General features: G+C 37.2%; 1 protein-coding gene across 5 annotated transcripts in view; it reads left to right on the top strand.

The window, feature by feature from the left end:
• Positions 1–2,594: 2,594 nt before the first annotated feature.
• Positions 2,595–11,657, top strand: part of LOC120316094 (alcohol dehydrogenase 1-like) — a 24,887-nt gene continuing 15,824 nt past the window's right edge. For all 5 annotated transcript variants that reach the window (XM_039361292.1, XM_039361297.1, XM_039361293.1 and 2 more), the window contains exons 1-6: positions 2,595–2,812; positions 4,996–5,097; positions 8,193–8,334; positions 9,675–9,762; positions 9,859–10,078; positions 10,210–10,470. In XM_039361292.1, the coding sequence (XP_039217226.1) occupies positions 2,795–2,812; positions 4,996–5,097; positions 8,193–8,334; positions 9,675–9,762; positions 9,859–10,078; positions 10,210–10,470 (831 nt within the window). In that variant the 5' untranslated portion in view covers positions 2,595–2,794. The remainder of the gene's footprint in view (positions 2,813–4,995; positions 5,098–8,192; positions 8,335–9,674; positions 9,763–9,858; positions 10,079–10,209; positions 10,471–11,657) is intronic.

Genomic DNA, 11,657 nt, shown 5'->3' with positions numbered 1-11,657 from the left:
CCATTCATTAGCCAACACTTTGGAATAGGGACGGCTAGAGACCAATATAATAATTGTTAGATTATTATTTAAATGTTTATTTGATGATATTTCTTATATATCCCACCTTATCCCACCTTCTGCTTTAGAGAAAATGTATAAAGCTTTATTAATTCTGTGGTTCTTGGTTCCTTGGCATTTTGGCCAGGATCCCTTTTCTTGGAGCGCTTCAATAAAAGACAACAAAACCTGCACCTTGTGTCTGGTGTTCTTCATCAGCTTCAGCACCAGGCTCAGACGCAAACTGGTTGAAACCCCTGTCAGAGAAGACATCCTAACCCATAATGATCTAAACTAGAGATCCAGGAATTATGAGCAATATAGAAACTAGTGAAAGCAGATTAAAATTTATTTCATGGATCATGATCTCAATTGCATAGCTTCTGTGTTGGAAGGAAGAGATTAATGGATGAAATAGTAGCAACTAAAATCATCTGGGGGTTTTTTTCCCCTTTATCATATTCTGTCTTTTCTCCTTTTTTGAACCTTGATATCATAATAAAAAAATGAAATCTTAGTGAATCAGTAACCTTCATTCTAGGGAAAACCTATAGCATGCTTCCCTAAATTCAGTGGCACGTGGAGGATTGCCACCTGTTTCCTTTTTGGTAAACCATAGCAGAGTGGGATTTACCTAGGAAAAAATGACTGGTGGCAACATTACTGAGGTAGCTCCTAACTATTGTGTGGAAAGTTCAGTAAGGATTGGATAGATAGCTTGGGCCCCTCCCACCAGCCTCCCCCACCACCCAGATGCAGCAGGGCCTACCAGAAACCCTTTTCAGTAATGAGTAAACCTACCATTGGGAACTCATTCAATCTTCTTTTGAAGCCCTGACCAGCTTCTGGCAACAAACATAAAAAAAAACAAAAAACCAGTTTGATTTACTAGAAATATTTGTGTTGTTGCATTTTTAAGCAGCTACTAAGCTGAATTTGGAATAATTTGGAATATAATATTTGCTTTTTATAAAAAGTGATGTATATTATAAACTGGCATACTTGTTTATTTCTTTTGAGTATTTAGCTACAATCACCCATGTTAACTAGAAAATTATAATACTGACTCATAGTATAAATGTTATAATTCAAACATTTCTTTTCAGAACATGAACAGTTTCATTTGTATAAGTAAAGCAGACCGTATAGAAATTTGAAAAATGTAGATGTTTCTTTCAGGCAAACTTCTCAATTACTTCAACAATAACAATTTATGACAAAAAAAGAAGCTCCTAATAAATACCCACATAAATTCCTCTATGAGTGAGGTCATAGATCCTAACCACAGGAATATGTGGGATGGATTACTATATTCTAGTAAGTTCTTTCCCAAAATAAAATATCCTACAATGCCAATCCAGACTGGTAGAGAACATTGGACCAGGATTGACATATGTAAAACCGGGTCAGAGAAGTTTCCCTCTGGCTTTTATCACATGTATTCTAGTATCTTCAAATGCAGTGTGAATTCAGTGTAACGGGACAATGTGGCATTACACTGAGCCTCACTATACAAGACTAAGTTTGCATAACACCTAATGTCATAGTTTTATGTTGGTTTTGTAACTGTTATATAAAAAGAGCCAGTTTGGTACAGTGGTTAGGGCACATGAATTCTAGTCTCATTTTAGTCTTAAAATCAGCTGGTGAAGGACAGTCATTCTCTCTCACCCCTAGGAAGGAAACAATGGCAAATCCTTTCTTTGCCAAGAAAACTGCAGGGATTAGTCCAGTTGGTTATACCTTTAACCTAGGGATCTTCAAACTTGGCCCTTTTATGTCTTGTGGACTTCAACTCCCAGAATTCTTCAGCCAGTATGCCTGGCTGAGGAATTCTGGGAGTTGAAGTCCACAAGTCATAAAAGGGCCAAGTTTGAAGACCCCTGCTTTAACCCAGGATATAAATTCAATAATATAAGTGGTAGTAACCAGCTGCTGGTTGGATTAGATATTACTGAAGAATTGAAGATAGTCCCCATTTCTCAGGAAAAAGCGTCATACTGTATTACCTATTAGTTTAATACGCTGCTTTTTCTCCAGCAGCAGTAGCACACACAAAAGTCTCTCCTCCCGTTTTTTTCCACAGCAAGTACAGATTGGGTTGAGAAAGAGATGCAAATTTCCAGAGACCTTTGGTTGCTGGTCCCAATCCAACATGAAAAACTACTTTCAAAGTCATTTAAGGACGAAAGTGCTTCTGCTTTTCTCCAAATCACCCATAACAACAAAGCAAAAAAAAAAAAAATCCTATTACATAAGTTTTCAGAGTTGCCTTCTTCCCCAGATTCTGGTAAAACAAATAATGTCCTTTCACACCACTTTTGCTTACAAAAAAGGGAATGTATATATAGAAACGAATTTATGTAGTCCTTTTATTCAAACTGCCCGATAAAGGATTTCTTGCGACGATTACAGCATATTATTACATGCGGATGCCTTGATAAGAGGCTAGCTAGCGCTTCTATAAGTCGTATAGGCAATATTGTAGGCAGATTTGACTGCATTCCCCAGAGTCCTCTGCGGCGCGTCTACGGCAAGCGAAGAGTTCTAAAAGAAAAAAAAGGGTTTCCTTTTGACCGCTCTTTGGACCTAAAGGAATCTGGATGCGGGGACGAAGGGCATATCGCTGTGTTGGCGATATTGGCGTACTGTAGTCGCTTTTATTTTCTCCCCCCAATTTTCCAAAGCGATAGGCCAGGGTTTTCCGAAAGCGAGTGGAAAGATCTTCGTGCAGTACGGTAGCTAGTTTGCAGACATGGACACTTCTGGGAAAGTAAGAAACGGTTTATTGTTTTCAGGGAAGAAGTAAATTAATCTAAACTGGAAATGCGTTTGCTAATTTGTGGATAATCTTTGGTGCGAGCCTAGCTATTAAGATATGTAAATGATAGCTAAATGTGTAGATATAATAGAGGAACGTATACCTTATAAGTAAAACCAGAGTTAAGCAAAACGAGGACTTAATGCAAAGTTTTAGACCGCATTCCCTCCTGCGTACTTTCTGCGAAATAATGGCAACAGAAAGATTTAATGGAGCAATGTGCAAGAATTATAATTAGAGATCCAATTTTTGTTTAATTGTATTCAAATGTATACTGGGCTACACTGGACTACAATCACCCCCAGACAGTATTACCACTCACTGGCACAATGCATAGTCAATGAGCAATTTTGCTTGCTTGTTGAATCACAATTTGCCCTTAAACTGATATATTCTGAGTAAATAAATAGATTCTAACGGCTTTGCTTGCAAGACTTTAGCCATGGTTATTGCACTATGCTTCATTTAGTAAGCCTAATGCAACACAGATGGGCGGCATTCTCAAAATACGCTGGACTAAAATGTGGTAGACTTCTTTGTTGTTCACTATGGTCCATAAATCCAAACAATATGTTCAGTTGGATCAATTTCTATTTAAATATGTTTACAGTTGAGAGCCAGATTGATGTAGGGTTTAAGGTGTCAGGCTAGCACTGGGAAACTGTGGGTTCTAATCCCACATTAGGAAAAAAGCCAACTGGGTGATCTTGAGCCAGTCACCTCTCCTAGCCCTTGGAAGCAGGCAATGGCAAACCATTTCTGAAATCTTGCCAAGAAAACCTCAGAGAGTTGTCCAGGCAGGGAGCTGACTAGGAGTCAAGATTGCCTTGAAGGCTTTCTACTACCTAAATTGTTTACAATTGCAATCTAATTTTCATGCTATTGCATCTAGATTGGCATCTGAAGCACATATAACTAGAGATTTACGTTGCAGTTCTATCAAGTCCTAGTACACCCATGGCTGCATTTATTCCTTATTTAGTACATATAATTGTACAATACAGAAAGATATAATACATTACTTAGTGTGAACATGATATCTGGAAAATGTATTAGACGATATTATAAGTCACTGATTGCACTGACTGGGGATTAAAACCTCAGGAATAAAGTGATTTGTTAAGATAATCCTGTTAATATATAATTGCCCAAAGAGGAAAGGGCACCCTGTTGCACCACTAGACCTGGGGTCATAGCTCAGTTGTAGATCACATTTCATTTACTACTTTGTCCAAGTTCAAGTTTCAAAGTAAATGAAAAATGAACATTTTTTTGGTGGCTGGAAGCCAGAATTAACATTTTGGGAAGGCAAATTCATGTTATGCCACAGAGGATATGGAATTTCTGATGTTTCCCCCAGTGAGCCTGTCAGGAGGGGGTGGGCAAATTGATATATACATATACATATAACCAAAGACCTACATACATATACATGTATATACACACATGTACACACACACACACACACACACACACACACATACTTTTAAAAATCTGTATGCCCAGTTTGTTTCCAGCTAGCACTTACAGTTTTCATATATTGTCTGTTTCAAAAAGTAGAAAAGCACTGACAGGTTTCAGCCCTTCTAGTCAGAGGGTGCTGTAGGAATGAGAAAGATTACCACTCTCAGATATACAGTGGATAATATCACTGTTAATTTCCAGTTTTCCTATATGGCAAAGAAATCCCTCACTCCACATATGCCCTCTTGTGCTCCTTTATTGCAAAAAGTGTGTTATACAGAAGTGTCCACAGGATGGAAGCTTTCATTAAAATGACCAGAGCAGCATTACACGCTTTCAATGCAAGTTTTGTTCTTTTTGTACATGTGTACATCCTCATGATGCATGTCCAAAGGGAGTAAAGCTTGTGATGCAACTATGGGACATTACGTTTGTCAGTGGAACCCTCCTGTGGGGGCCTTTGGTGCTATATCTCAAGGGAGCTGATTACTCCCACTGGAATGGCATAGGACGCTTTCTGTATAACCTCACCTTGAGCTGCTACATTGAGAAGGATTTTAGGCGTAGTTGTTATACTAGTGAGAAAGTTCTTCTACCTGGTTTGATCTACTTTGTGCTTTGCATGGGATTAGACTAAATGTATTTTTGGGGGGGGGGGTTGGCTTTTCTAGGTTATCAAATGTAGAGCAGCTGTGGCTTGGGAAGTCGGCAAACCGCTTTCTATTGAAGAGGTAGAAGTGGCTCCACCAAGGTCTCATGAAGTTCGTGTTAAGGTAGATCAATTTTACTGAATAATTTTCCCTGGTCCTCTATTTTGGAAAGCACTGTTTTGTTCTTAAAGGAAAACTACAACGTGTCACTTCCATTAATTTATTTTTCAAGCATTTGTAAAGCAGATTTCTAAATAAATACCTATACATTGGCAACCTTTGAAAAGCGAAGAGAAAAGTAAATGGGAATTGTGTTTCATTCACAGACCATGGTATGCTTTGTTTGGGTTTACTAAATGTGTCCTCTGTATGCAGCCTTGCTTTATAAAATGTCATTTGTAATCTCTGGTTACATGGACATTTTCAAGCACCCATTTGTGACCTTGTAAATTCATCTTTACGTATGTTTTTTTAGATATTTATATATTAGATTTATATTCCAACTTTTGTTGGGAGCTCATAGACATATACATGGTACTTCTCTTTACTTGTTCCCAAAACAACAACCCTGTTAAGTAGGTTGAGCAAAGAGAAAAAGAAACTGATTGGCTTGGTTATCCAGGGAGCTTCTGGGTCTGAGAGTAAAATAAAACTAGGATCTCCCAATTCCTAGTCCATCAACTCAACCACTATATCAGTACTGGGATAAGAAGAGCCTTAAAGGTACAAAATGGATCCCTAAAGTTTTGCAGATTGAGGATCTTTTCTGATCCCAAGAGTGATACAGCTAATTTAAAGAGGTGTAGGTATTTGGACTCCCATGTGTTCAAAGCACCCTTTTCACCTTCAAATCCAGTGCAGTGCTCAGCTCTGCTACATAGGTCTAAATCAGGGGTTTTCAACCTTGTCAACTTTAAGACTTGTGGACTTCAATTCCCAGAATTCCTCAGCCAGCTTTGCTGGCTGAGGAATTCTGGGAATTGAAGTCCACAAGTTTTAAAGTTGCCAAGGATGAGAACCCCTGGTCTAAATGAAAATAGTGGGGATGTAGAGACTCATCCTGGGTTTGAGTTTCCTCTATTAGTTTTGGCATAACCCGCCATCCCATGTTCCTGAATACTGAAGTGATTGGGGCATGAACACTTCCTAGTCCAAGAAACTATGTGACTTCATTTTGAAATTATCTTTTTTTTTAACAATATTTTTTATTAATTTTTTTTTCCATCAACATATGTTAATTTTTCCAATCAACAAGTTGTCTGGAGTTTGCTAAACTAATACATGTTCAATTCCTAATCCTTCATTCTTTTCTCTAACCAAGAATAAAATAAGATCCAAATTTTATAGTAGTCCGTATCTTCTTTGTCTTTCAGCCTCATAGTTAGTCTGTCCATCTCTGCACATTCCAATATTTTCGTGATTATTTCTTCCTCTGATGGCAATCCTTCATTCTTCCAGTATTGTGTAAAAATTATTCTCGCTGCTGTGGTAATATGTAGAATTAAATAAAATTTCTGCTTATTAGTCTTTTCAGACATAATGCCTAGTAAAAAAAGTTCAGGTTTAAAATCCACTTGTTCGCCCAATATTTTTTCTAACCACATATGTATGTTTTTCCAATAGGCCTTTGCCTTCCCACATGTCCACCAAATATGATAATACATGCCTATGTTATGTTTATATTTCCAACATCTATCTGACATATTTTTAAATATTTTTGCTAATCCTGCTGGTGGAAGGTGCCATCTATAAAACATTTTATACAGATTTTCTTTATATGAAGTTAATATTGATAATTTATAGTTTCTCTCCCATAACATTTGCCATTTTTCTAATTCTATATCATAACCAAAAAATTTTGCCCATCTTATCATTGTTTCTTTCACTTGTTCACTTTCCATATCTAAAATTAACAAACAATTATACATTTTCTTAATTAATTTCTCATCTGAGGTTAACAAAATCAAATACATTTTGATCCTTGTAAAATCCATACATTTTTACATCTTTTTCATATCTACTTTGTATCTGCAAATGTGCCTACCAGGACAGATTTATTCCTAAATTTTCCAATTCTTGTTTAGATTTTAATTTCCCATCAATATCTAAAATATCTTTATATGTCCATACTTTTTCGAAGTCTACCAGATTTGATGTATAAATGCCTCCATCGTTGATAACCACCCTGGAATTTTTGAATATATTTTAGCTTTAATTTTTTCCCATACTGTTAACAAAGCATTTCTTATAAAATGGTTTTGAAAGTACTTATGAACTCTGTTTTTCCCATACCATAAAAAAGCATGCCACCCCAATTGTAAATCATGTCCCTCTAAATACAATAACCTTTTATGAAATTGTCTTACTTCAGTGCTTCATTTAGCATAAAATCATGGGATACTTATCTTTCATACTTCGTATGAAATTCAATACTAAATATTATATTTTACATAACTGCTCTACAAAGAAGACTTTATAGTTCTATGCTGCTGATAAATTAGAGCAGCATTTCCCAGGGCAGCTAGAAGGAAGGATAAATCAAGGAATACACAAAAGATAAATTGCGCAGGATAATTTGAAGAAATATGAATTGGAACACTTCAGTCCGATTAAGCAGGAAGCCTTCACAAACATAAGAAAATTCTAGATCTGTACCTCTTGCAATATGACAGTTTGAATCAGAAATCCAAAATGGCGTGGGAAATGCTACGGAGTTGCCAATGCCATTGATGAACACTGCTTTGATATCAGAGAGAGACAAATTGGAGTTGACAATTTCTCTCTCGCACAGAAATTACAATAGGCAAACAAGTGTTTAACAGCTTACATGCAACATGACTTACTTAAGTCACTGCTGAAAATTATTTTGCCCTGTTTCCAAAACAATTGCACACTTACCAATAATTATACTTAGAAGTTCAAAACATAGAATAAATATTATTCATCTTTTTTCTTTCTTTGGGAGGATGGTCAAGATGGATGGGTAGAGTTAATAGCATGCATTCCACTGGAAAAGATAAACAGCATTCTGCCCCATGGTCTATATGGCATCAGAGTAATAACATTTTTACATTGTGTTTTCCTCCACTGTTGAGATTCCATAGGCTTGTCCACATTCATACAAGATTATTGATCACGCATAGATCATTGGAAGCCCCTAGTAACTACCCACATAACCTCTGCTATGGTTGGGCATAACTCTTTGTTCTCTATTGTAGATAATAGCCACCGGAATATGTGGGACAGATTACCATGTTCTGGAAGGTTCTTTCCCCAAAGTAGAGTATCCTGTAATTCCTGGCCACGAAGGAGCTGGAATAGTAGAGAGTATTGGGCCAGGAGTGACATGTGTGAAACCAGGTACAGAGAAGAACCCCTATGGCTTTTTCATGTGCATTTTAATGTCTTCAAAGTACAATGGATATCCAGCATAATTACGCTATTACATAGTCTGCATTGTACAGAACTGTGCTCAGATATTACAAAGCATGATTTGTTTAATTACAGGTAGTCCTTGACTTAAAACCACTTGTTTAGTAACCACTCTTCTTTGGGTACTGAAAAAAGATGTATGATGAGTCCTTACGCGTATGACCTTCTCAGCATCCCCATAGTTACTTGATCAAAATCTGGGTGTTTGGCAAATGATATGTATTTACGATGGTTGTGGCATCTCTGAGTCATGTGACCACTATTGGTAATTTTCCCAGCCAGCTTCTGACAAGAAAAGTCAATGTGGAAAGCTGGATTCTCTTAATCATCTCATAATTCATGTAACAACTGTAGTGATTCACTTAACTGTGGCAAAAAGGTCATAAAATCGGGCGTAACTCACTTAACTGCCTTGCTTAACAACAGAAATTCTGGTTCTAATTGTGATTATAAGTTGAGAACCAGCAATATAGACTGTATTTATAGCATCATTTTTCTTAGACTACACCAGAGGTCAGGAAGCTCTTGTCACACTATATAACTTAATTTGCTATTCATTGCAAGAATTTCTCTGTCGTGTGGCTTCTTATTTGGACATATTGAAAGCAATTGTGCCTCTTAGTGTCCCTTCGAAATTTTATTCCTCCTCTTCCCAATGAAGCTGTATATATAATAAAATGATTTTCTCTCTCTTAGACCTGTACTCTTTGCACCTGATGAAATAACTTTTGATCTACGAACACTTATGCAATGATGGTACAAGGATTTGTCATAAACCATGGATTGCCAAGCTGATTTGTAAACTGAGTTTGTACTTTAAAACCATGGATGCTAGGTTCATCCAATATGCTAAGCCATGATGTAGTTTTAGGCGTCTTCAAACTTCGCCCTTTTATGACTTGTGGACTTCAACTCCCAGAATTCCTCATCCAGGCACGCTGGCTGAGGATTTCTGGGTGTTGAAGTCCACAAGTCATAAAAGAGCCAAGTTTGAAGACCCCTGATGTAGTGTAAATGAAAAATGATGAAATAAATATGGTCAGGTGAAATGAACTGCTTTTAGGATATCTGATTTAGTAATGCTAAACCCTTCAATTGACAATGAATTGCGATCTGCATTTTAATGAGTGCCTTCAGAAGGTTGTTTCAACTGTGATAAATGCACCCGGAAAAGTCTTATTTGTAGTGATCTTGATTTATAAAAATATGGGTAATAAACATGATCTTTTGATCTGGAGGTTTCATGTTTTTCCCCTTTGTATTTGAAGGAGACAAAGTGATTCCCCTTTGTCTGCCCCAGTGTGGAGAATGCAACTCCTGTTTAAAATCAAACACCAACTGTTGCCTGAAAACCCAGTAAGTTTCTTTAAAAACTTTTGTTTTGTATTTTTCTGGATTCATGACATTGCACATATTTTTTTTTACTGACAAGTCCATTTATGTTTGAAACAGCATTTCTGAACCCCAAAATCTGATGCCTGACAAGACTAGTAGATTTAGCTGCAAAGGGAAACAAGTTCATCACTTCTTGTGGATTAGCACTTTTTCTGAATATACAGTCATGCCTGACTCTACCGTAGTTAAAATTGATGATGCTGCACCTCTGGATAAAGTCTGCCTTTTTGGCTGTGGATTCTCTACTGGTTATGGGGCTGCCCTTAATACAGCTCAGGTGAGAAAACCTATTTATAAGTTCTGATGGGCTCTCAAATCCTGTGCCATTTAAGAACTTCTCCACCAATTTGTTATGCTGCGGAGGACAGCTTGAATGTATCTCAGCTCTCTTTCTCCATGACTCCATAGGTTACACCTGGATCCACCTGTGCTGTTTTTGGTTTGGGAGGAGTTGGTCTCTCTGTGGTCATGGGATGCAAAACAGCTGGAGCATCTCGTATCATTGGGATTGACATTAATAGTGACAAATTTGAAAAGGCAAAAGAACTGGGAGCTACGGAATGTATCAACCCTCAAGATTACAAGAAACCCATTCAAGAAGTAATTCTGGAAATGACTGGACATGGTGTAGATTATGCCTTTGAGGTTGTTGGATGTTTGGAGACACTGGTATGTATTTAATCAAAATTGATTGGCTCATTTGCCATTTGATGCTAGATTCAATGAAAGCACTAAAGTGAAATTTTGATTTAAAAGAACACTCAAGATGAGATAACATCTGCTATTCCCAGCTATCTAAGTCTGAATATACCTCATTTGTGTAAATAATTACCATTTTCATTTGTTTGCATAAATCCATTCTTATGCAAGTGACATAAATAGAATCAATATGCAAGTGACAATACAATTTAAATTGTTAATCTAAATTTAAATGAATTGTCTGAATTATTTCAGATATAATGAACTTAGTCTAATGTTTTGGAGAGATATTGAGGCACAGATTTTGTCCACTGTATCCAAAGTTTGAAAATGGCAATCCATTAAGTATGGATTCTATTGCATATATGTGTTCTCCAGGTTTGCTGTATTGATATTTTTGACAAATATTTGTCACTGTAGTAAAAGTTATTTCATAAAAATCAGCCCAAAGGATCATGTACATTCAGTGTTCTATGTTTCCCAGTAACATAATAGGTTCATTTAGGAAACTGTCAAATGGGACACACCTGGTAGCATCTTGTAAGGTTAACCAGTGTTTATTTTAAACTTTCGTGAGCTGCAGCTCACTTTATCAGTGACTTGACTGAATTTGAAATACACAGATATAACACAGAAGGGGGGAATAGACAAGGAGATGGTAGAGTAGTACCGTATATTCCGGCGTATAAGACGACTTTTGAGAGCGATGAAACAGCCTCCGAACTCGGGGGTCGTCTTATACGCCGAGTCATAACGTTTATTTATTTATTTATTATTTCCGGCGTATAAGATGACGTTCTAGGCATGCGACTCGGTGTCGATCATCTTATACGCCGGAAATGACGTCATTTCCGGCATATAAGATGATCGACACCAAGTCGCATGCCTAGAAAGTCATCTTATACGCCGGAAATAACGTTATAAACTACGTTTATTTCTGGCGTATAAGATGACGTTCTAGGCATGCGACTCGGTGTCGATCATCTTATACGCCGGAAATGACGTTATTTCCGGCGTATAAAATGATCGACACCGAGTCGCATGCCTAGAAAGTCATCTTATACGCCGGAAATGACATCATTTCCGGCGTATAAGATGATCGACGCCGAGTCGCATGCCTAGAAAATCGTCTTATATGCGACTCGGCGTCGATCGTC

Source organism: Crotalus tigris, unplaced genomic scaffold (genome assembly GCF_016545835.1).
Source record: "Crotalus tigris isolate CLP2741 ecotype Arizona unplaced genomic scaffold, ASM1654583v1 scf7180000019245.846064, whole genome shotgun sequence".
Taxonomy (NCBI): Eukaryota; Metazoa; Chordata; class Lepidosauria; order Squamata; family Viperidae; genus Crotalus; species Crotalus tigris.
The sequence above is the reverse complement of the archived record's forward strand: the minus strand, read 5'-3'. Positions and strand labels throughout refer to the sequence as shown.